The following is a 25,019-nucleotide window of genomic DNA, read 5'->3' on the forward strand; positions in this document are numbered from 1 at the left end:
TATGAGACCTAATAGTCTGTTGCACTTGGAGATTCTTTTTTTTTTTTTTATTGTTGGTAGTTCAAAACATTACACAGTTCTTAATATATCATATTTCACAGTTTGATTCAAGTGGGTTATGAACTCCCAACACTTGGAGATTCTTATGGAACAGGTTCAGAAGCCTGTAGTCTTCATGCGCTCCCAGGGGACTGTGAAGGAGGCAAACCTTGAACTTGACAGGGATGACTTCACACAGGGCTGGAAAATATTGGGGGCTGGGGAATAAGAAGGCAAGAGAACAGAGGAGATGTCTCACAGCAACTTGCTGTTCCTTAATCATCCCTTCCACCATGTGGAACGAAGATCCGCTCCTGGGGAGGAATAGAAGAAAGAGGTACGGCGCTCACCCCTGGAGCACTTCAGCTGTGGACCCTCCTCGCTGCCCCACCTTGGCCCTGCCTCTGCTTATCCTCAAGTCCACTGTTATCTAAGAGGTGGTCAGCCTGGACTGCCTGGCCAGAATCCTTCCAGGGCATCCTGTGCTGTGGTTTGCCTGCTCCTCCTGGTGGACTCCCACAGTTCTTTCTAACCTGGCCTCATGGATTCCCAAGGCCTGCCTGCATCTCTAGGCACCTGTGGGGCGTGGAGGTCAGGCAGGCTCACAGGCTCCTTGCCTAGGGAGCTGGATTCCACCATCAGAACAGGTCCAGATATCTGTTTCCTGTCCACCAGCGAGTGACCCTGGGTAGGGCAGACTCTCTTCCCGTCCTGGCTTCTAGTTCCACACCAGGATCATAAATCTCCAGGCTCCTACCCAAACCAGGTCAATCGTAAGGGCTTAATTTTGCTCTAAGTTGGGTTAATCTTTTGTCAACCAAACTCAGTGTTCGTACTTGCATTGCTTACGTTGCAGAAATATCCAGTTTCAATTTAAAAAGAGAAAGAAAAAAGGCCACAGAGGAAATCTGCCCCTGGATTTGACTGGGAGGGAGGGAGCCAGATCCCGTGCCTGGGCTAATGCGGCAGGAGGGGCGTGGGGACGAGCTGAAGCAGGAGGGGCGTGGGGACGAGCTGAAGGAAAAGCACCCTGGGCTGCGTGAGTGACAGCGAGAGTGAGGGCTGCTGCCTCCGGAGGCTGAGCGCAGGCCGCTTCTGCCCAGGTCCCACTTTAGCACGACCACAAGGGCCATTAAGACCCTCCAACGTGCCATCAGTGGTTCTGAACTTTGCATAATGACTGAAGGCTGCCTTATCATCAGAGGGGAGGAGCGCAGTCTGGAAACCAAAGGGGCTGAAGTTCCAGCCGCTGCCAGGCCTCTGCGCCCCATCACACTCCCAGAATAGCGCACCAGTTCCCGGCAGCCCAGGCTGCACCGCAACTGGCCTTCCGGTGAGGGAGGCAGTCAAGCCTCAAACAGTGCCAGGAACAGCTGGGACTGGACAGGGCCCAGAAGCCAGCTGGTGGGCCCTGCCCTGCCCTGCCCTCCTGGAGGAACCCATCTCTGGGTCCTCTGTGGTCCCATGACTCTCCCAACACTGCTAGGGGTCTGGGCTGGATTAGAGGTTGGGGCAGCCTCAAATTCCAGGCAAGGGGTGGGGCAGTGAGTTTTAAAGGGTTTGTTGAGTACGCTATGTTGGTGGTGGCTGGGGAGGCTGGTGAAGGGCCAAATGGCCACATGCGCAGAGTGTGCAGGGTGGATGAGACCATCAGAGGCCACAGGCCAAGAAGGCAGGGCCCTGGATGGAGGCTGGCTTCTGAAGGTGAAGGGGTTTCTGGAAGAGGAAGGGTAGCTGCCCACGGCTGGCCACCCCAGAGCTCCCTGCATCTCCTCAGGCCTGAGAAGGTCCTCTGCAATGGGAAGTGAGGTCCCACAACCAGGAGGACAGGAAGGGAAACAGGAAGATGAAGGGAACTTTCACCCTTCCTCCAAGCCTGTGCCTCGGCTGGGGCGGGACAGGTGCATAAATACCTGTCCATTCACAGGTGGGACATTCTAAGGGCTATTCAAGAGGCCAGGAAAGCAAGTCAGGGCACAGACAGTGAAGACCAAGTCCAAATCCACAGCGGGTCTTGGCCTCTGAGAACCTCAGTTTTTAAGTCTATAAAACAGAGATAATGACATCTGCCTTATGGATTCGAACCTACCCTTTTGGATGCTTATATGGTCGGAAGCATCAAATTATGTAAAAAACGATTTGAAATTGTACAGCACTACATGGGGGTATCACATATCATCAGACAAGCCAGATCTCTGAACTTCTTGGCCTGGGGTTCTGGACACTGGATTCTTGCTGACCCTGTGTCGTCCTCTCTCCCCTCCCACTTACAGAAGGCTAACAGCAGCCTCTCTTTTGGTCAATCAATACAATCACCAATATTTAATGCCTTTTTTTTTTTTTTTTTTGAATACAGAAAGCATTGTGCTGGGAAGGAGAGGGGCAGAATCTAGAATCCATTCCTACAGGGCCTCCCAGCATTAGGGAGGCAAGGTATCTCTGTATAAGATAATTAACAATGCAAAAAAAGGTAAGATTAGCAAATGGGGGGGGCAGAGTTCTGGGGGAAGGAGAACTCTGAGGTCACCAGCACTTGCTTGCAGGACAGCCCAGGGCTCTAGGACATGGTCTCTAAGAGGAGGGCATCTTGGATTGAGTGTAGGGACAATGGGAGCAAGTCACGGGAAGGCAGTCAGGAGGCAGGCTCAGGCCAGAGTGACCATTTCCTGTGGGAGAGAGGAAGGAGCCCCTGTTGGATACAGGCTGCAGAGGCCTTGAATGCTGGGCAAGGGGGTCTGGACTTTAAAGGCACCAGGAGCCAATTAAGGTGTTATAGAGCCCTGGAGTAAAATCAGGGAATGTCCCACATTAGATGAGGGCTCACAGGGTGACTGGAGGGGACAATGTAAGCAGGATCATCACTTTGGGGGCTAATGCAGCTATTGGGGTGAGACGGAAGGCATGCTCACCCTTGAAATGCTCTCAGATGGCGGGCCGACTCCTGAAGGCGGGGAAGCTCAATGCTGCATGGTTACACATTTCCTTTTTGTTTTTGGACAGGGTGGCGGGTTGAGTGGCCTGCATGCCTGGACCCTTGCTTTAAGATCTAGCTCTTAGGATTCACTGAAACTGTTGATGGAGGCTGGCCAAATCTGGGCAACTCAGAAAATCCAGTTCTCTGCTCCCAGGGAGTTGGTCAGCGGCCACTGAGCTGTGGACGCAGGTTTGTAGAAGGGCTCCCAGTCAGGTGGCATTCTAGCAAGCTCTATCCAAAGCCTGCTTCCGGGTACATTTCCAGAGGGGTCACCCACGGGTAGCCAGTTGAGGTGAATGAGTGTTTAACTCATCTGGCTTCCTGCTTCTTAAAGGGCCATCATGATATCGCAGTCCTCTCTATAACAAAACCCACACAGCCTCTGCTGCTCCAAACAGGAAGTCCTGTGAGACCAAGAAAAAGACCAGGCCCAACAAAACACGCAGCAGGGGCTGTAACCAGTTAATGCAGAGCCCCCCCCCCCCCAGCAAGACCAGGTGAAATACAAACTATTAACCAGCTGGCCACTCAGCTCAGGAACAAGGCCCCTACCTATCAGGGAGCCTGGACCCACTCTTAGTTCAGGGGGGCACTGTTCTCACTGCACTGAGGACCCTCCACCCGCTAAAAAGAGGAGGTTGGCCTGCCCCTCCATGGAGGAAGAAATGCTCCCCCAGCCCAAGAGATTCTGCAAGCTGAAACCGTGACCCAGGACAGGGAGTGGGGATAAAGCACTGGGCAAGTTCCTCTGAGGGACTTAGAGACCTCCAGCACTCCCTGGCTGGGCTCCTCCATGCTAAAACTGGGTTGCCAGGGGCCCTACCTTGGGCTCTGGTGTGGGGCTTGCTGGCTGGCCCAGGGGAGGTGGGATTCTCCAGCAGACAAGATGCTTGCCTGTCACGGGAAAGTTGTGGCACCATTTGCAAGGGTGCTGTATGAGAGGGAAGGTCAGCAGTGGTCTCCTACAGACTAGTGGCTATTCCTTGCAAGTACAGCTCAGAGGTAGAGCACTTGGCAGCAGAATAATGGCTATTCCATAGGCATTTGCTGAAAATATCTACCATGCTCCAGGCTGTGTGCCAGATGCTGGGGACCGATAGTAAGAAGAGTCCCTGCTCTTGAGAAAGGTTCAAAAGGTTACTCATGACACACCAGGAGAAACGATAAGCAAATGCTTAATGGACTGGGGGTAAGCGGGCAGCTCACAGTGGGTCCTCTTGGAAAAACTGAGAACAGCCTCATTCTGAGCCAGGCAGATTTGCAAAAATTTTTGCTCAGACAGAGACAGGAGGTGGGAGGGACAGGACATCTCAGGTAGAAACACCAGCACAGGTGAGGGCTTAGGGCATGCGTCCCAAAGAGTGATCAAGCACGGCTCCCCTGATGGTGATGTGGAGTTGAAAGTGTCAGAAAAGCAGATTCTGCAGGAGTTTGGGTTCAAAACTGCCAGATGTCTTTAGCTAAAAGGCCTAAGGTTCAGAGAGGTTAAGCAGTCACAGATAAGAGAGGCTGGACACTGACCATCTGTAAGTGCCAGCCTAGTGGGAGGAACATTCTAGACCCACTGCATTTTGGGGATGGTTATCACCACCATTTTGCAGTAGAGAAAGGTGGGGTCCAGAGAGATGAGCACCTCAGACTCCAGGATTGAGGGAACCCAGGCAGCTAAAAGAAGGGGCTTTCCAGCGAGTAAAGGTGGTGACATTCTACCTTCCAGTAAAAATCAGATGCTTGGGAGAGGGCAGATGGGAGGCACTGGGGTGCTCTGCCTCAATCCAGGAAGGCTGGGAACAGTGGGTGTGCAGCACCTGCCAGGACCATGTCTCAAAGGCTTACTTTCTGGTGACAATGGGAGTTCACAATGGGTTCCATGCCTGCTGGGTTGTATTAACTAAGGTTGAGGGGCACCAGGGGACACAGATGACCCTGTGATTGAAGTCTGAAAAAGCACAGTACCTCCCGAGAACCTCCCTTTCTAGAATGGTAGGCTGCGTGGGTACAGCCCTGCCAGCTAGGGTGAGGCTCAGGGTGGCGTGGGGGCGGCAGCTCCCAACTCCATTCTCCCTACCCAGGTCCAGGGACTGAAGTGGAGTGCAACAGAAATCCTGGACACCCAGGGGCCCAGGCCATCTGCGCTGAGGGACTTGCTTTGTCCTTTGAAGACAGATCCTATTCCAGAAGGGAGCTGGGGTGAGGAGGGAAGAGCAAACAGTTCTCAGCGAAACTGACCTACATTTCCCCAGGGCTCAGCCCTTGAGAGTGGGGCCCCTTTGCAAAGGACTCCCGGGTGGTGATCCACGATCAGGCAACAGACAGTCCAGTCCTTCACCTGCCTGAGGCAGGGCTGCAGGGGACTAGAGCTGATGTCTGGAGAACCTAGGTGGGGAGGAGAGGCTCTTGAAGAAGGCAAGCAAATCGACATAGTATCAGGGCCATAACTTAAATTGTCTTCCACTCCTTAGGGCCAACAGGTCTTGTAGTTTCAGGCTATTTCTCCTACATGATGACCCTGCCCAGTGAGCTGCCAGGTAGTGGCCTGGTTAAGCAAATGTAGTTAGAAGCCAGGACAACTTAGCTTCTCTCACTCAGGTAGATGGGGACTTTTCAGTGTGGGCATGGAGCTGCTAACCCTATTCAAGCCTTGGCCCCTGACTCTGGGGTGGGAGGTGAACGTAGGGATTGGAGAGCTCTGGAGCAGCAACACTGAAACAATTTGGTCTTAGCAGCGTTCTTCAGATAAGCCTGCCAGCATAGGGCACAGGAAGGGATATAGTGTTCTAGAAAGCCAGGGCCCTACCGCTGCTACCCGGCTAAGCAAACATTCCCTCCTAGTCAGAAAGCTCGGTGTGCAAAGGGAGGAACAGCCTGAGGTTTATCGCTCGGGCAGCTCTGGGTGATTGATAGAGTTTAGACTCCCGGTTGTCATAGACCTACGCACGCAAACAAACAGCCGGGGAGGTACCCCTCCCCCTCCGCGCCCGACCCCACCTGGCCACCCCCTCACCCGTGACCAGCGGCCTCCCCTCCCCCTCGCGGGCGCTCGGGGTTGAACAAACATGCCCAGCAGTCCGCCCCGCCACCGGTTGGCTCCGACCGCGAGCTGCTGGCGATCCCCCAGGCAACTAGGCGTCACGAGAATGGGCACCCCGAGACCCGTCGCCCAGCCCTCCCCCGCGTCCCCAGGGGCCGGGCCAGGCTCAACAACCTCCTCTTTCTCGGTGCGCCTTGGCCTCTCAGGGCCTCCGGCGCAAGCCCAGCAGGCCCGCTCCCGGCCTCCAGGGGCAGCGCAGCCCACCTCCCGCGGGGCCCGCGGCCCCTGGAGGAGGAGGCCGGAAAATCTCTTGTTTACTGGGCTCTCGTCTCAGCCGGGATTCGCTTCCCCTATTCTGCGGTTCCCTTTCAGCAGATTCCTGGGGCCGGAGGGGTCGGGGCAGTCACCCGCAGATCCACCCTGGCAGGGAGCGGGGGTGTGGGGCTCAGGGGAACCCGAAATCGTGGAAAGGTCCCCCGGCCGCGGGAGGGGCTGGACTCGGAGTCGGGGCCCGGTTAAACACTGTACCTCGGGGAACAAAACCGTAAAGACTAATTAGGACAAGTCGGCACGCGGAACGGGGACGCGGGGAGGGGGGCGCGCGCTCCGAGTTGAGCCGGGTCTGGAGCGGTCTCGGGAAACCCGAGCGCTGGATAGTCAACCCAGTGCGACGTTTGCCCACGGTCTGCAGTGGTTGGGGCTCGGCCCACGGGATTAGGGGCGTGCGTGGCGGCATTCCCACGTGATCTTGGTGACTGGGGTATCAGGGAAGGAGCGCGCGTTAAAGAGGTGGACGCTGGGTGTGTGAAGTGTCCACGTGTGCAAGCTCTGGAGGGGAGGGGGCGCAGAAGGCGTGACAAAGACGGACTTTGTGTCTCAGTGTGCGCCTCGCTCCAGCCCGGGGCAGCGAACTGCGTCTGGCGTGTCTCGAAGGAAAGCCACGACGAAGGTGACAAAGGCTGGGTGTCCGCCACTGAGAGACGCGCCAAGGCAGCCCCGGCGCCAGTGGGTGCGTACGCGAGCTGGGAGATGCCGCGAGGGAGAGCCCGCCCGCGGGATGTGCTGGGCTGCACCCCAAACCGCTTTCCAGAGAAAGAGCCGAATCCAGAAAGTGAGTGCGCGTGAATGTGCGCGTGCTCGCGTGCGGGGGCGTGGCAGTAAACAGCAACAACCCACACGCCAGCTTGGCCAGAAACTCGGATCTCGCTCACCGGCCGGAAAGTGCGTCTCGGCCGAGGCTGGAGGTGAGTCGGCGGGGGGAGGGCAGGGCGGGCTTTGTTACTGGGTAAACGGATTGCACCTACCTGGAGCGCCGCGGGCGCCGGATAAACGCCGTGAATGGAGGTGATGTCACGGTGATACCGGCCGGCCCACCCTCGCCGAGAGGAAGGAGCCGGGCACCCGGCGCGACAGCCAACGACCTAGCGCGCCCAGCTCTGCCTGGGTCCCGGGAAGGCAGGTCCTGCGCCCCGCGCCCCCGCCGGGGCCCCGCCACCCCAGCCAGGGTTAAGGCTGGCGCTGCGCCCTGCGCGGAGTCCCTCCCACCCCCGCCCGCGCTCTGCCTGGAGCTGGAGTTGGCCCCAGACGCCGCGCCGGAGTCGGGCTGGCGGCGCGTCCCAGGTAAGGCTGCTGCCTTCCCGCTCCGCCCTCCCCTCCGCCGCCCGGAAGAGCCGGGTAGAGCTGGCAGGGAGTGGGCCAGGGCAGAGGCGCTGGGGTGGACACCCGGGAGGGGGGGGGACGCCGCGCCAACTCCGTTGGGTCCCGGAAAGTTTCCAAACCCAAGCCAGCTGGGGACTGGGGGCGGAGGAAGCCAGGAGCTGCGGCTCCGGGTGGACAGCAAGAGAAAGGAGTCCGCGGCGGGAGTGTCCCTCGACCCGCCTGCCTCCAGGAGGCACAGATTCCTCTCCGCTGCCCGATGCTGTGGACGGGAAGGGGCAGGTTTCTGTGGACAGGGGAACTTTGACGAAAAGTGACTGGCCTCCTTGCCCTTTCTGTTAAGACGTCCGAGGAAGCGCGAGTGTAGACCTTAGTAGCGGGGGCTGGAGTGGGAAGGGGAAGGCTCCGGATCTGTCTGCGGGAAAGTTTGGAATTTTAGACTATCACACCGCTGGATTCCTGGCAGCGTGGCTTGAAGACCCCACCCCCACCCTCCTGGCTTTTCCTGTGTCCTTTTCACTACCCCCCCCCCCCCACACACACACCGTAGTTTTACACCCGGGAAGACCTCATCACTTAAAGCTCCCGCTCTTGATCCTAAAGCTCCAGAATGTGTACAAACAGGGTTTTGTGGCCTGGATCCCCACCTCCCACACCACCACCATCACCAACCATGTGCCTTCAAGTGTGGCTGGGACAGGGAGTGCTGATGGGGGGTGGGGCGCATTCCAGAGGGACATTCCTGAGCAGACCCTTGGTGAAGACTTCTGAGTCTCTGAATGCCCCAGGCAGTTTGACCCAAACGCCAATTCTTGGTATAGGGTGGGGTGGGGACCGGATTGAGGTGGCTCCTTCCTGGCACAGGCATCTCCCAGACTCCTTATTGGATGGGCTAAGTGTCAGAGCCCTCTGGATTGAGGGCTAACACCCTAGGACCCAGCCGGCGACTGAGAGAGAAAGGAGGAGGAGATGAATGGGAGGTGAGAGGAAACTGGCAGAGTCCACCCATCTTTTCAGTCTGCTGAGTGGAGGCAGCCACCTCAGGGAGGAAGAAGGGTGCTCTGTGCTCTCCCTGGCTGAGCAGCCCCCTCCGGGAGGGGCTCTCAATGTTCTTGGCACCCTTGGAGGCAACCACTGGCCTCAGGTTGATATCACTCTGCACCCTTGAGCCTGGGAGACAGACCAGGACTGCTTCCCCAGATTCTTGGGGCTTTCTTTCCACGATGGTATTCTTCACCCTGAGGAGTCCTCCAGTTTGGGTGTGGATGGTGGAGGGGTGAGGGGGGCTGGCTGCCTCACCTGTTGCTGGGTAAAACCAGTCAGGGCTGGCTGGGCCTCCGCCCTCCAACCCTGGAGGCCTCTCTGCTCCCCCTGGAGTGAGAAGGGCAGTGGTTCTGGAGCTGGACTAGACTGACTCAGACCAGAGCTGGGGGCTGGGTGGCTGAGCCAGGGAAAGGCAGATTTCAGAGGTGATTAAAAATATTTGTGTGACTGGTTCTGGAGAGGGGAAGCAAAAGGGCCCTTTTGTCCAGAAAAACATCTGAGGCTGGACTTCAGCTGTGGGGAGTGGGAGGCTCCTAGGGTACGAGGAGCTTGCTCCCTCTCCCATTCCTCTCTTGGTATCTCTTAAAAATCTTTATGCAGGAGATGTGACCCCAAAATGAAGGAGGCGGGACTGGGTGACGAGAAATGGACGTTGTGTCCATTCAGGGGATGATTTTGCAATGCCTGCTCTGTCCAAGCCCCAGCATAGAAGTTTCAAGGAACACTGTCTTGTTCACTAGCCCCAGACTTAGAGCCTGGGAAGGGAGAGAGGTGTCCATGATTTTAATGTTCAAGGCTCAGGAGGTTCAGTGTGAGTACAGGATCCTGAGGAAGAGCCCAAGAGCAGAGCTGGGTCCATCTGGTCTCACCCTTAGCCACCATCCCCAGGGGACGTCAACTAGATGGCTGAATCTGCACTCTTGGTTGTCCGTGCGCCTCTTGAGCTTTATTCTCTTGAACTCTTCTGCTGGCTTCCAAGGGTTTCTGTCCTAAGCAGGGGACCAGAGCCAGGCTCAGCTGGCCCAATTTTTTTTCCACCTGAGTCAGTATATTTCTGTCTCCCCACCTGCCCTTCAATTTTGGGGGGAAGCAGAGGATTAAGACATTTTAGGATGGGAATGGATTGCTTCATCTGAGGCTGGTCAGTTTCAGGGCAGCTGGATGGCATCAAGGTACCCGTTGAGGGTGGGGTGAGTAGATTCCTGGGGGGTTTGGTGGCAGAGTGAGATTTGAAGGGTAAGCTCTAGGAAGCTGTTTGGCCAATAGCAAAGTCAGGAGGAAATGGGGAGGAGGGATCTGTAAAGCCTCCTTGACCCTGGCCCAAGTGCCCAAGGGGTGCTAGGGGCCAGCAGGGTATAGACATATTTCTTTTTTCTTTCGTGGCACTGGGCATGGAACCCAGGGCCACACACATGCTAGGCAAGCACTCTGCCGCGGAGCTACTCCCCAGCCCTGGCAAGGTTTTTTGTAATGATGTGGCTGTTATCAGATGTGAGTGGATAGTACTTTTTTTTTTTTTTAGTTTAGCATTATTTCCCCCTACACCCTACTAGTCCTTAGATTGTGTTTTGATAAGTGTCTCTGAGATCTGGCCATTATGGTTTTACCTTTGGTTTTGATCTTAAAACTGGAGTGAATTTGTCCCTAGGAAATTGATTTCCTTATGCTTTTTTTACTCTCTCTCTCTCTCTCTCTCTCTCTCTCTCTCTCTTTCTTTCTCTCTCTCTCTCTCTCAATACTGAGGACTGAGCACAGGGCTGCTCTACCACTGAGATATACCCCCAGCCCTTTTATTTTTTTATTTTGAGATAAGAGTCTTGCTGAGTTGCCCTCAGACTGGCCTTGAACTTGCGACCCTCCTGCCTCAGTCTCCAGATTATTGGTGTGGGCCACTGCTCATAACCCCATCCCTGATGATGCCCCCATCATGCAAAAAGCAGCCTTCAGTGATTTCCCATTTCCTCTTAGAATAAAGCTCATACTCCTTCCCAAGGACTTTTCTCATGAGCCTCCCTTTCCGAGTGCACTTTATATACTTGGAGAACAGAGGCTGGATGTAGCTCAGTTGGCAGAGCGCTCGCTCTCCTAGCAGGCAGGCGGCCCTGGGTTCCATCCCCAGCACCACAAGAAGAAAAGAAGAAAAGCTAACATGCTTGGTGCACTTGACCTTCTCCCTCTTGGTCTGAACTTGGGTTGATCTCAGGGCTTTGACTTGTTGTCTTGCCTGTCTCCTTGCCCCCTGTGCTTGCTCAGCCCTTACCTCACATTCTTCAAGGCTTAGTCTCCTTCCATCCCTGCCTGTGGCAGTGTCTGGAATGAGGTTCATTTTGCTTTTGCTTATTTATTTAGTCGTAGTAACATTCTTGGTGCATTTTTGTTTTATGCCAAATAAAATGCTTTTTTTTTTTTTTTTTTTTTTTTTTGGTGCTGGGGATTGAACCCAAGGCAAAGACTGTACCTCCGTATACTCCCAGCCCCCCAATAATATTGTCCTTTTTTTGAGGCACTGGAGCTCCAACCCAGGGCCTCACACGTGTCAGGCAAGCACTCTACCACTGAGCCACATCTCCCAGCCCGATAGAATGCATCTTGATAGGTCTCTGTCCTCTGCTCAGGCTCCTCAGGCCCTCTCCTCTCTGCTCTGCGACACCTCTCTCCTACAGGTAAAATCTCTGGAGAATCCCATGGCATATTCCTCCTGGAGCCTTTGTTTTTTTTTTGTTTTTTTTTTTTTGTATACCTAGCTTATTTCTCCTATTAGATTTTCTATGTACCGTCCATTGAAGGACTGTGTTCGATCCCCTTTGTATTTTCCACAGCTCTTAGAGCAACAGGGCCCCCTAAATATGCAGTCAGTGTTTGCTGATTTGGACTAATTGTCTCTTCTAAACTGGGACCTACCCCAGGGAGGTAGGATGAGAAGCTCTAGAAGATGCCGGTGCCCCAAGATATCCCAGCCATTCTCAGTGTTCAGTTTCACATTTCCATCCTCATCCCAGTTTCTAGCTGGTTCTGCGGGCCAAAAGTCGCCCAAGATGGAGCTGAACATTTAACTTCCCACACCATGTTGTTATCTCTCAAGTGTTTCCCGGAGTTGCTCCATATTACCCCTTACCCATCAGTTCCCTTGGACCCCCTTTCTCTTCCCAGCAGTTGTGAATAGAGTTGGTGCTTTATTGATTTATGACTACACACGGAGTCCCCCTACAAAAGCTTGCATCCTGGGCTTGAGAGTCAGTGCTCAAAACTTGCCCAATTTGTGCTAAGCCCTGGGCTTAATCCCTAGCACCACCTGAAGTGCCTGGGAACCAAGCTTTTTGCATCAAAATGGAGAGAAACAAGCTGTTACAATAGAGGTTATTTAGAAAAACAATAGTAAATGTACATCAGAATGGATGGTGGTCCCAGAAAGGCTGGGAGAATTGACCCTGTGGTGGGGACCCAGATGACTTAAAATACCTTGAATATTTTCAAGGGCGGTGAAAATTTAAAAATTGATCACTGTTTTTATGTCATTTTTCACTTAATTTTTCAAATTTTATTTCTCCTGAAGTGTCTTTTCATTTATCAATTATGGAGAGAATTTCTATTGATTGAGATTTGGGACTTTTGCTTGTTAAGTAGCCACGGTGTCGTGGTGCATACCTGTAATCTCAGAGACTGAGGATGAGGCAGAGGATTGCAAGTTCAAGGCCAGCCTCAGTAACTTAGCAAGACACAGTCTCAGAATAAAGAATAAAAAAGGATGCCCCTGGGTTCAGTCCCTAGTGTCTCTCTCTCTCTCTCTCTCTCTCTCACACACACACACACACATATACACACATATACACACACTCACGGAAAGGCCTGTAATCCCAATAGCTTGGGAGGCTAAGGCAGGAGAATCGCAAGTTCAAAGCCAGTCTCAGCAATTTAGCAAGGCCCTAAGCAACTTAGCAAGGCCCAATCTAAAAATAAAAACCAAAAATGGCTGGAGATACAACTTACTGGTAAAACACCTCTGGGTTCAATCCCCAGTAAATAGAGAAAGAAAAACTAGAAAAGAGGTTAAGGGGACAAAGCCACACCCACCACCGCTGTGAGGAAGGTGGTGGGGAAGATAGGGAGTTAAATGGTGGTTCCCCTGCCAACCACTAGTGGTCGCTGTCAGCCCAGGAAAGCTTGGTTACTGTCTGGAAAAGTAGGAGTCAGGGCTACAACTAGTTTGTTTTTGGTACTGGGGATTGAACCCAAGGGTGCTCCACCACTGCTAGGAGCCACTGCAAAAGTATTACATTCATATGGTAAATGGACTCCTGCTGTTCACCTAGGCCCGTTTGGGAACTGAAGTTACTGGACTCCGGGAGAGTTCCCATTGGTTGGGGAAGGATGGTAGGAGGGTGTTGCGGGGGAAGTGGAGCCCCCGGCTCAGGTAGACACATACGTGTGTGGACCGGCTTGTTAGGGGACGCACAGGGCCTCTCACAAAATAAAACTTTGTTTCAGTTTGACTGGCTTTGTGTTTTTGTGCCCAGCCGGGTTGCAAATGGTGTGCACTGACAGCCCAGCAGGGAGGCGCCCAGCAGGAAAGCAGCAGGCGGGGCTCGGCAGAGCCCACGGGGCCTGGCCGAGCAGCCTGCACACCACCGAGCTACATGCCAGCCCTTTTTGTATTTTTATTTTGAACCAGGGTCTCACCAAGTTGCCGAAGCTGGCCTTGAATTTGCAATCCTCCTGCCTCAGTCTCCTGAGCTACTGGAATTATAGGCGTGCACCACAGTTCTTGGCTACAACTAGTTATTTGAACATGCAGGGTGACATAAATGTGAAGGACCTGTATTTCTTGTAATTTTGAATGTTATAACTTAAATTTGAGAGCATTTAAATTTTGTGTGCGGGCTGGGGATGTGGCTCAAGCGGTAGCGTGCTCGCCTGACATGCGTGCGGCCCGGGTTCGATCCTCAGCACCACATACCAACAAAGACGTGTTTGCCGAGAACTAAAAAAAAATAAATAAATATTAAATTTTGTGTGTTAGGTCTCCAAGTCAACTTACAGTTTTTAATTGTAAAACACAAATTCGGGCTTTATTTATTTATTTGCAGTGCTGGGAAGGAATCCAGGACCTCACATTTGATAGGAAAGTGCTCTACCATTGAGCTTCATACCCAGCTTCTCAGGTTAGGTCTTTAATTTCTCTTAACCTGCAATATCCTTTTTTCTGGAGGGAGGTGCTGGGGATTGAACCCAGGGATGCTCTCCCGCTGAGCCATATCCAGAGCCCTTTTTATTTTTCATTTTGAAATAGGATCTGAGTTGCTGAGGCTGTCCTCAAAGTTGCAATCCTTCTGCCTCAGCCTCCCTAGTCACTGGAATTACAACCAGTTATAATATCCTTTACCTCCACTTCACACAGGGAGAATCTAATTGGTAGAGAGGCAGAGTTTCCTTTTCCTCTGTGAGGCAGATGTATAGCATTGGGCAGAGCCACAGTGAGTATATGGTATGATGAGTTATCTTGCTGGTGTGAACAGAAGATACCTTTCTCCCCATCTAGCTCGTATCTTAAAAGTCTTCCACCAAAGAGTCTTTGGGGTTTTGTCTTGCTCTTGCCTGGTTCTTCTTTTAAAATGTTAATGCCTCATAGGAGGATTTTTGCATTAAGTCTTGAAGCCCTTGGGGGGGAAGTTAGTTTATTTTATCCTTGACTTCAGCTTCTGAGCTAGATAGAGAACTCTGGATTCTAAAGAGGAAAGTTGGCAGTAAAAATGGAAAACCGAGGGCAAAGAAGGGAGGAAGTGGGAGGGATGGGGAACTCAAGTTTTCAGCTTGTCTGTTTTTTAGGGACTTCAGGTTATGCCTGCTACAGGTGCCTGTTCAGTGCTTGCAGGATGAAGGATGATTGAATGAAGGAATGTGTGGCTGACTGACCAGCATGCTCTGGGCCTCACAGGGACAGGATTTAGGGGCATAGTCTCTTGACCTTCTGAACCCTAGAAGTCCCAGGGCAAAGAGGAAGAACTGAATGGGTCCTGCGCTTGGTTTTGAGTTGCTCAGAAGCCCTTTGACCCCCTAGCCTTAGCTCTGTGAGCTCAGGGAATATTTGAATCCACCTTATGGTTGAAAGGGCGGGAAGTGAAAATTCAGTGACATTCCTTCTTTTTTCCATGGTGAAGCAGAGGGATGACAGATGGGCTTCATCTCTGGTCAGTTGATAGGCTTCGTGAGTTCTGTGTTAAGAAGATTCTGGAGCCCAGGTGGATAGTCGTATCATCAACAAGTGCTGTCTGCCATGGTCAGCACTGTGCATGCTGGAGGCTGGCCTTGGAGGACTCACACCCTTCTTCCTCTCTCTCCAGGGACCCAGCTGGTGCCTGGCCTGGGAGCCAGGATGGCCACTCGCAAAGCCTTGCTGATTTGCCTGGGACTGCCTCTCTTCCTGTTCCCAGGGGCCCAGGCCCAGAACCATGCCCCGCCTGGCTGTAGCCCAGACCTCAACCCCCTCTACTACAACCTGTGTGACCGCTCTGGAGCTTGGGGCATTGTCCTGGAGGCCGTGGCTGGGGCGGGCATTGTCACCACGTTCGTGCTCACCATCATCCTCGTGGCCAGCCTGCCCTTTGTGCAGGACACCAAGAAGCGGAGCCTGCTGGGGACCCAGGTGTTCTTCCTGCTGGGCACGCTGGGCCTCTTCTTCCTGGTGTTCGCCTGCGTGGTGAAGCCCGACTTCTCCACCTGTGCCTCCCGGAGGTTCCTCTTCGGGGTCCTGTTTGCCATCTGCTTCTCCTGCCTGCTGGCCCACGTCTTTGCCCTCAACTTCCTGGCCCGCAAGAACCACGGGCCCCGCGGCTGGGTGATCTTCGCCGTGGCTCTGCTCCTGACCCTGGTGGAGGTCATCATCAACACCGAGTGGCTGATCATCACCCTGGTGCGGGGGGCTGGCGAGGGCGGCCCTGTGGGCAATGGCAGCGCCGGCTGGGCCGCGGCCTCCGCCTCCCCCTGTGCCATCGCCAACATGGACTTTGTCATGGCGCTCATCTATGTGATGCTGCTTCTGCTGGGGGCCTTCGTGGGCGCCTGGCCCGCCCTGTGCGGCCGCTTTCAGCGCTGGCGGAAGCACGGGGTCTTTGTGCTGCTCACCACGGCCACCTCCATCGCCATCTGGGTGGTGTGGATCGTCATGTATACCTACGGCAACCAGCAGCACCACAGCCCCACCTGGGACGACCCCACGCTGGCCATCGCGCTCGCCGCCAACGCCTGGGCCTTCATCCTCTTATATGTCATCCCTGAGGTCTCCCAGGTGACCAAGGCCAGTCCGGAGCAGAGCTACCAGGGGGACATGTACCCCACCCGGGGCGTGGGCTACGAGACCATCTTGAAGGAACAGGCGGGCCAGAGCATGTTTGTGGAGAACAAGGCGTTTTCCATGGACGAGCCCATCTCAGGTGGGTCCCTGACACCCTCCGGCCCCTTCCTTACCCCATGTCCTTTACCGTGATGCTTCCTGGTTCCCACTCACAGCGCCCTGGATTTGATCCCCAGCACCACAGACATGCACACACATGCACGCACGCGCACACACATACACCAATTCCATTTTTAAGGCTTTTCTTAATAATTCACGTAGTTCATGAATATATTCTTGTAAAATTTCAAACATTACAGAGAAACAAAATCCCCCCATCCTCCCGACCCCTTCCTGTTCCCTGCCCAGAACTGAGCGCTGTTGACGGGCACGTCCCTGTGCCTGGGTGTCCTCCTGTGCACAACGGGGTAGTGACAGTGATCCAGGGCCCTTGTGAGGACTGAATCAACAACGACTGTGCCTGACACTCGGGAAACGCTCCTAGAAACACGAGCGATTGTGGATCGCATTATTTCACTATTAACACCCTTTTAGAGGTTGTTTTCTGCTGTGCATGTATCCATCACCATCTTAGTTTACTTTTAAAGAAAGTCGTTTTCAACTTTTTTTCTTTTTTTAAATAAAAGCTCTCGTGGGGCCTGGGGTTCGGGATGTGGCTCAGTGGCAGAAGCTTGCCTAGCACGCAGCGGACCCTGGTTCCATCCCAGCCTCCCCACTTCAAAAAAAGCGCTATGGTGCCAGGCAGTGACCTCAGCAGCATATTTATTTTCCCATTGTTTTTATTGGTGCATCATAGTTGCACAGGAGGGTGGGATTTGTGTGTTACATATTCTTACGTGGATACAGGATAACAATATACTTTGGCCAATATCACTCCCCAGGATTCCCCTTTCCCCCCTGGTCCCTTTCTGTGAGACCCACTTCCCTTCTTTCTCTTCCTGTTTCCTGTCTGGCTTCCACACATGAGAGAACACTGGAGGTGCAGGCTTGAAGCCCTACCCTGACCTAAGCTGATTGTGCTGATTAAGATGCTTGGGGACTTCAGGTTTGGTGGTTTGCTTTTTTTTTTCTTTTTTTTTTTTTTTGTGGTTTTTTTTTTTTTTGGTACTGGGGATTTAACCCAGGGGTGCTTACCCCAGCCCTATTTTGTATTTTATTCAGACAGGGTCTCATGGAGTTGCTTAGCACCTCACTTTTGCTGAGGCTGGCTTTGAACTCATGACCCTCCTGCCTCAGCCTCCCAAGCCTCTGGGATTACAGGTGTGCATACCAGGGCAGGAACTTCAGGTTTTAACCGCCTCTGGTCACCCTGTGCCAGTTCTGGGGCCTCTGCAGGACAGAGTCAGAGGCTGTGGAAGATCCAGAATCACAGAAATCTGTTTCTTTCAAACTGTGAGATACTCAAAATCCTTGCTTTGGGGAAAGCAGTGACCCTTGTCCTGCTGGGCACTCGATCTTTGATCTGCCTCCCACTGGGGCTGACCGCTGGCCTTACCCTGGGGTGGCTCCTGGCACACAGGAGTGGGCTGAGTGTGCAGGGGGCACTTGGTGGAGTCAGCAGGAGAGGGGGGACTGTGGGCAGGTTCAGGAACTTGCAGCCCGCTGTCCCTGGGCGCTTACGCAGAGCTCTCAGCCTTTGTCCTCTCGCGGCAAACACTTCTGGGCTGTGAGTTTATATTTCCTTTTTTTTTTTTTTTTTTTTTTCCTAAATGGAAAAATCAATAACGTGAGCCCGGCACTTAGAAGCCTCATAGGTTGTCCCTGGCCCTGCAGGAGACAGGCCAGGCTACCCTGCACTTGGGCCCCTTGGGTTGGTCAGTGGGTCTCCTCCAATACCTCGAGGTGCCTGCAGGGTGGACAGATCAGGAAAACAACACCCCAAGGCACCCAGGAGAATTCCTGGAGCTGCAGATAGTTCTGGAGACTTGCCAAGGGGCCCTGGATGGGATGAGCAAGCAGTCTCCCCAGCCGGGTCCCAGTGGGTGGGTGGGGGCATCTGTAGCCAGCCCTGCCCTGTGACGATGTGAAGATTTGTGGGCTGAGGGGTCTCAGCAGTATTTATGCTAGCTCCTGGCAGCTGGCCCGCAGCAGTAGAGGCTGGAGCTGGAGGCTGGCCATCTTGGAAGGCAGCCTAAGGCCCATGTGCCCCTCTTGGCCTCTGGCCCTGGGGCGGATAGGGATGTGAAGGATGCTGACTGGGCGTTTTTCTGAGCTGCTGGATGGGGGTGGGGGGTCTTGTACCACAGGGAGCTCAACAGCATGGTGGTCTTCTATGCATCTTTCTGTACAAAGGGGTGCGGGCTTGGAAGGGCCCGGCCCATCCACTGTGTGGCTCCCCCACACTCTGGAGAGGGCTGCTTGGGTTGTGGGAGGGGGAAACACTGAGAATCAGGGATCCTCAATCTGCACCTGTCTTTCCTTACAGCTAAGAGACCAGTGTCACCTTACAGTGGCTATAACGGGCAGCTGCTGACCAGTGTGTACCAGCCCACCGAGATGGCTCTGATGCACAAAGGCCCGGTGAGTGGGGTCCCAGGAACCGCGCAGAGCCCAGCTGGGCAGGTGGGGAGAGAGGGCCCTGTGGTGGGAGGAGGGCCAAGGCAGGCTTCTCATCTGGGAATGTCCCCAGGGAACCCAGAGCCCTAGTTCTTACCGATCTCCTGGAGGTGATGTGGTCACTGCCTCTGGCCACACTGCAGTGACCTGCCCTGTGTCACTGGGCATCACACACAGCCTGGGCCTAGCTGCTATTAAAATGCAGAACCACTTGGTAAAGCTCCCCGCTTTACCCTAAAGAGCTCGGGGAGGGACAAAGGTCTCAGCCAGGTACTCCCCAAAGTGACAGGGGACTGAGTGTAGCAGGTCTCTCCGGGTATCTAGTTCTCACCCGCAGCTGTCCAGAGAGGGCCTCCAGTTCCCCGTCTCCTCCCACCTCCCCTGGGCTCTGGGAGCCAGATGGTCCATTAGCCAAGCCGGGAGGGGACAGGAAGCCGGTGGGTTAGATTCCCACTCCATATATGTTCTCCTCCTGGCTGGCAGTGGCTGCGGGGAGAGGTCAGCGACCTGCCTTGGCAGGACTCTGAGAACAGGAAGCCAGGAGGTCAGCGGGGTTCACTTCTGTCCCCCCCCACCTCCCACCTCCTGCCGTAAGCCAGAGGCAGGGGCTGGCCATGTGTCTGGAACTTCCGACTCCAGCTCTGTCCCTCTCCCCAAGCCTGAACCTGTGGCCAAGCCAGGGAGAGTAGGCCCAGGCCCTTAGGGACTGCCATATCATGGCCACCCTTCTGTCCTTCCCAGTGTGTTTCATTGATGATCTGGACTAGCAGGGATATTTATATATATATATATATATTTTTTTTTTTTTTTTAATTTTTTTAGTAGTTGTAGATGGACTCAATACCTTTACTTTATTTATCTTTACATGGTGCTGAAGATCAAGCCCAGTGCCTCACACATGCTAGGCAAGTGCTCTGCCGCTGAGTCACAACCCTAGCCCTAACAGGAATAATTTTTCTGCCTGGTTCTCAAAACATGGTTCACAGACCACCAGAGTTAACATCCCGGGAACCTGCAGAAAATGTGGATTAGCACCTCTTGGTGTCCCCCGGGGTTGTTGACATCACCTGGGTAGCTTGGTTTCCACCTGGAAGGGAAAAACTCCCCCAGGCAGTTCTGGGCTCCCTCTCCCCGCCCCAGTAGTTAAACATTTCCCACCTCCAGCTGGGGCTCAGCTCCGAGGGGGTGGATGGCTTCACAAAGAGTCCTGCTGATTCAGTGCACACCCAGGTCTAGAGACCATTTATCCAGATGTTCCGGAGGTGGAGATGGCACACAGGTGGGGGGAACACCTGGTTCTGACTCCTGCAGGCTGGTTTGGGGCCCTGGAGCTACAGACGTTGAAGACTGGTCTTCTCCTTAGGGATAAGGCAGGTGGGGGCAGGAGTTCATCTGCCCTCCAGGTAGGAGCCGCCTGCCTCAGGACCCTGCCCCCACAAGGCAGCCAAGCTCCAGGGCTTTCAGGGATTTTGTCTCTAAATCAGACTGGTCCGTCCAGATGACTTAGTGCCCAAGAGAAGGGTGTCCAGGTATTGTGACATTTGGGGGGGCTCAGGTAAGGTTCTTGGAGGAGGGGAGCCCGGAGGCAGGTCATAGGTCATCCTCCAGGGACCTGAGCTTCCCCCTTAGCCCTGGACAGCCTCAGGTGAGCGAAGCCCTCAGTCGCATCCCTAGAGGCAGAAGAGTTAGGGGCTCGAGGTCAGCCAGGTCTTTCCACAGTTGTCAGCCCCAGGTGCCACTGGGACCTGGCTGGAGTGGGGCAGAGGGGACGAGAAGGAGGAGCTGGCACTCAGGGCCCTGCAGGAAGCAGAGTGTTTGTACCTCCGCCCTGGCGGAGCCTGGCCCCGTCCCCCTGACTGTGACACCGCCTGTTCTTCCTTCCAGTCCGAAGGCGCTTATGACGTCATCCTCCCACGGGCCACTGCCAACAGCCAGGTGATGGGCAGTGCCAACTCGACCCTGCGGGCTGAAGACCTGTACGCGGCAGCCCAGAGCCACCAGGCGGCCACGCCACCGAAGGACGGCAAGAACTCTCAGGTCTTTAGAAACCCCTACGTGTGGGACTGAGGCGGCAGCCACGGCCAGGAGGAAGCGGGCAGATTTGGGGAGGGCCCTCAGGACCTGGCCTGGGCGAGGGACCCCCAGGACCCCCATGCTGTGTGACTCCTCCTCCCACACTGGCTCAAAGCAGCTGGTGCCCAGAGCCGTGAGGCCCCCGTCTGCCAATGTTCCGGGGGTGTCCTGGGTGCCCCCACCCACTCCTCAGTGTTCGTGGAGTCCAGGAGCCAGCCTGGTTTCGTGCCAGGGCCACCTCCGGCCGTCCTGCTCCAGCCAAATAGTGTTCTTCTTGGGGTGGTGGCCGGTCCGCGCCTACATTCTCTGGAGATTCCTGCAGCCTCAAGAAGTCTCCAGGCAGGCACGTCGGGCCTGGGTCTTGCTCCTCTGTGAGGATCAAGGGTGCCTAATAAACATGCCTCTGCTTTGTTAACGCACGCGCTGGGCTCGTGGTTTCTGGTGGGCTCTCAGCTTCCAGTGTCCCTCTCTCCCCTCCTCCATGGGCAGTGGGTGACCCTTCTCCTCCACAGCTGCTCACTCTGTGCACCACGGCAGGCGTGTCCTGAAGTTAGTGGGGGACACCTCACCAGGGAAGTGATCCCTGTCCGCCCCGAGGGCCGCCAGAACCAACCCCTGCCCCACTGAGCTGTGGATGTGGCCCCACATCTGGGCTCGTCTGACCCTGCAGCTCTCCTCTGGGACCCCCCGTCCATTGGTTGTGCTTGGGGACAGAACAAGGAAGGCAGGCCACCAGCAGGCGGCTGTGTGGGGGAGGTTAGCCAGTCTCGGCTCCTGGTGGGAAGAGAGTCCAGTTCACCCTGCAGTGGGTGGATGGATTGGCCAGGACTTGACTCCCTCATGGGTTTACCGAGGTGGGAAGGGTGTGAGAATGTCTGTTTACTGTCCTTTATAGTCAGCCCAAGCCTGTCCCCTGCAGGAGTGTAATCCCCGTGACTACCCGGGAGGGGGACAGGACTAGTATTCTCTTTCCGGAGTCGAAATCCCAGCGCGGTGCCCTGTCAGAGTCAGGCAGGGCTTTGTGGGTAGCTGTCCCAACCCCTCTTGTAGGTGAGCAGAGTGGCCTCCTGGTGGCCAGGCCAAGACTGGCCAGGTTTTCTCGACACTGACAGCCAGGGAGCCCTGGTGGCTGGCCTGTAGGCTGTCCTCTCAGCCACGTGGGGGGGACAACAGTGTCCTGGCCCTGGGACTCTGGTTCTAGGCTTCTCCAGGGGCTGCGAGCCGGCCCCTCCCGGGCCTGGGAATGTCTCTCCAGCTAGTCAGAAGCTATTTTCTGACCCTGGTTGTAGGAAGAACATGTTTTGTTGAAAGAGGGAGGGAGGGAGGTTGCTGAAAGATAAATAAACTTCTCCCAAACTTCTCCTTCCATGTTCACATGGCCCCGGCCCCTGGGGACTGAAGCACTTTGAAAATAAATAAATAAAAGTGAGTGGTTGGGCCCGAGCCGGCGGGTCCTTCCCCTTTGACTCTTGTTCTTTCTGGTTACTTTAGGCTCAGTCCCCGCAAAATAAAACGAGACGGTAGACGCCCTCTTCCCTGGACTGCACGGCCACCTGATGTCCTCATTCCTCTGTACCTCTCTCGCCCTTGTCCTTGGAGCTGGGAGGGACCAGAGGCCACCAACCTGAAGCAGTGGACTGAGTGGGGGCCCTGGGAAGGCCTGGGGTTCAGGGGTCTTCCTGCTTCTGCCCAGCCAGCCTCCTGGTCCCCGAGTGACTGCAATTGGAAGGAGCTGGTTGTGGACTCTCATCTCCCCTCTTGATCCCACCCTCCTTCCAAGTCACGGCCTATGTGTCTCCGGGTGTGGTTCTGCAGACAGCCCTCTTCTGCCGGGGAACGGCAGCCTCCGCTGCCTCTGTCTTGACACTGGACCTTCCTGGCTGGCCATCTTGGTGTCCGGCGTCATCTTGTCCCACTCGGCACCGAGGGGAGTCTTCTCTGTGAGCCTCTGGAGCCAAATCATGGCAGAAGCTGTCCCCTGTCCTCCTCCCCAGGGCCTTTTGCTACCACCTGGACTGTGGAAGGCCATGAGCTGAGGCCAGTGCTTGGCCTGGACAGGTGGTGCTTCTGTTCATGGCCGGTGGATCCTGGATTTGAGCCCTCTGCGCCATGACCCTGACTAAGCCTTCCCCAGCTTCCATGAAGTGGGTCCCACCACCAGGCCAGGGCCAGCCCTACCTGTCCTCTGATCCCAACTGTCCTTGCCATTCGGGACAGGGACTACCACACCGGTTCCAACCGGAAAGCTCTTCATCATTCAGTGCTACCTCATGGAGACCCCACGGAGAATTTGGAGAGCTGTCAGGCCACAGTGGCATTTGGGACTTGGCCTTGTTTACATGCCAGAATGCTCTGTGACCTTGTCTCCCCTCGTCAGCCTTTGGCTTCTCAGTTGTTTGGAAGGTGGCTCCTGGGATAGGGGAAGGTGTCGATGCTCCTGAATGACCTGGGCCGCGCAGGTTCTGAGGTGCGGGGGGCCTGCTGTGACTACCTGGGCATTGGTGGCCAGGGCCTGGAAGTCCCCTTAGGAGAAACAGGCTGGGTCCAGGCTGCATTCTCAGGGACCCCATTGAAGGTCCTGGATCAGGCAAGTTGGGATCCAGGCCTCTCCTGTGACAAGCTGGTGGGACGTGGGGAGACCCCTTAGATAAGGGGTCTTGGACTGAAGATTGTGATGGGCAGGGGGCTGAGTCTCCACCTCAGCTTGGGTGGCCGGCATTGCTTTCAACACTGGAGGGACCTCGAGTGTCCTTGTTCTTGGACATGCTACAGAGGGTTCTGACAGTCACCCAGGCAAGAGGGGCCATTCTCAGAACCTGCAGGTTGCTGGTCCCGAGGAAAGGGATGAGCCAGCTGAGACCTCCGCGCCATCTTGGTCTGCCCTTGGTACCCGACAGAGCTGGCCCATCCAAGGGGTCCCCCCTGAGTGTGCCCAGGAGCTCAGTCCTTAGCCCAGCATCACCTCTGTGCGAGGTGGAAGGCAAGGACTTTTCTGAGAGGCACCTTGTGGTCGGCCCCACAGATTCCCCAGTGCCACCCCCCTGTCCCCAGCAGCCTGTGCCTTTATCACTGGAGCATTTGTTCCAGAGCTGAACTGGGTGGACAGTTCCCACTGTGTACGGCTGTGTCCCCAGGTGTGATCCCCACTTCCCTTGCACTTGCAAGAATAATGTTTCCCTCCAAGGACGGGACGGGGTCTCCTTGCACCTCAGACTGCCCTTGATCTGAGTTAGCGGTCCCCAAGGTCCCTTCAGTGAGGGAAGGCACTTGTTGACTACTGTTCTTGGTGACAATCTCAGGAGTCTCGGGCTGGGCCGGGTGACCAGGGTGCTGCAGCCTGCAGTGGACACAGGTGTGTCTGTAGCCGGACTCCTCAGCTTGAGGAAGCTCAGGAGGGATGGGCTCCTGAAAGATGCGGGCCAGTCCAGCTTCTGGACTGCTTCCTCTAGTCCTGGGCAGCGTCCAGAAGACGCATGTGTTTCAGGAGGCAGGAGGCGCCTTCTCCGAGTGGCCAAGGTGCCTCATCCAGTGGGAGAAAACCAAGATGAGACCTGGTGCAGGTTCATTGTCCTAGGCACCCCCTGGTGAGTCTCACGCTGCCACTGCCGGATCCTGTCGCTGGAAGCAGAGGACTTCATGACACTCAGGATTAAACGACTATCCTCCATTGGGAGGGGTTTCTGCCACTGAGTCCTGTGTGTTCCTGAGGGGTTCTGGGGCGTGTGCACGTGCGTGTTCCCCACCCCACAGACTCCTTGACCTCTATCCACACCATCAAAGGCTGACTGACCCCAACCAACCTTTCTCTTGTTCGGGGACTCACTCTAAGGGGGAAATGAGGTCTCCAAAGATATTGAGTTCTCAACCAGGCAAGATCAGAGACCAGTGGCCCACATTGAGACTGGGGAGGGAAGGGTGGGAGGAGGTCACCTCTGATGGTAGCCCTACTGCTGCCTGGTGTTGCTGGCAAAGCAGCCAAGACAGCCCATGGGGTGACACACTCTGCACAGGAAGGTGGCTCCAGGTGAGGGTGACCTGCCATGGGCCATGCCCAGCTTTCTACTTACATTTGCAGCTCTTAGGACTTGTTCAGCCCCACGCAGCTCGCCAAAGGCACCAAGTAAAGGTCAGAGGTTAGGTGACTTGCCCATGGTCAAGCAGCCCAGAGGGGTCTGTCAGCCCTCCAACCATTCTCACGGAGGCTGGCATTTTCTCCAGCCCTCAGAGGACCAGCCAAGGTCAGGCACAGGTGCCTGGGCCAGACATTGCTTCCTGTCTGCTGTCTCCACACTGGGCTC

General features: G+C 55.1%; 1 protein-coding gene and 1 long non-coding RNA gene across 3 annotated transcripts; one reads left to right on the forward strand and one right to left on the reverse strand.

Moving 5' to 3' along the window:
• Nucleotides 1-7,439, reverse strand: LOC113178048 (uncharacterized). Its single transcript, XR_003300171.2, has 3 exons — nt 7,349-7,439; nt 5,243-5,389; nt 1-353 (listed from the first exon to the last, which is right to left on the reverse strand). It is a non-coding gene; the product is annotated as an uncharacterized LOC113178048 (long non-coding RNA).
• On the forward strand, nt 6,217-24,404 carry Gprc5c (G protein-coupled receptor class C group 5 member C). Of its 2 annotated transcripts, none has more exons than XM_026382531.2 (5): nt 6,217-7,288; nt 15,083-16,171; nt 18,518-18,612; nt 20,533-20,685; nt 22,213-24,404. In XM_026382531.2, the coding sequence occupies exons 1-5, from the start codon at nt 7,102-7,104 to the stop codon at nt 22,243-22,245; spliced, it is 1,557 nt and encodes a 518-aa protein (XP_026238316.2). In that variant the 5' UTR covers nt 6,217-7,101; the 3' UTR covers nt 22,246-24,404. The 2 variants fall into 2 exon arrangements, with proteins under 2 accessions (XP_026238316.2, XP_026238317.2); XM_026382532.2 differs by lacking the exon at nt 6,217-7,288 and adding an exon at nt 7,582-7,664.
• The last annotated feature ends 615 nt before the right edge of the window (nt 24,405-25,019 follow it).

Source organism: Urocitellus parryii, chromosome 7, assembly GCF_045843805.1.
Source record: "Urocitellus parryii isolate mUroPar1 chromosome 7, mUroPar1.hap1, whole genome shotgun sequence".
NCBI classification, from domain to species: domain Eukaryota; kingdom Metazoa; phylum Chordata; class Mammalia; order Rodentia; family Sciuridae; genus Urocitellus; species Urocitellus parryii.

Coding starts and splice junctions, on each gene's coding strand:
- Gprc5c (XM_026382531.2), top strand. CDS start 7,102: ATGTGCTGGGCTGCACCCCAAACCGCTTTCCAGAGAAAGAGCCGAATC. Junction 18,613..20,532: donor CTCTGATGCACAAAGGCCCG/GTGAGTGGGGTC, acceptor TCTTCCTTCCAG/TCCGAAGGCGCTTATGACGT. Junction 20,686..22,212: donor AGGACGGCAAGAACTCTCAG/GTCTTTAGAAAC, acceptor TGGTTACTTTAG/GCTCAGTCCCCGCAAAATAA.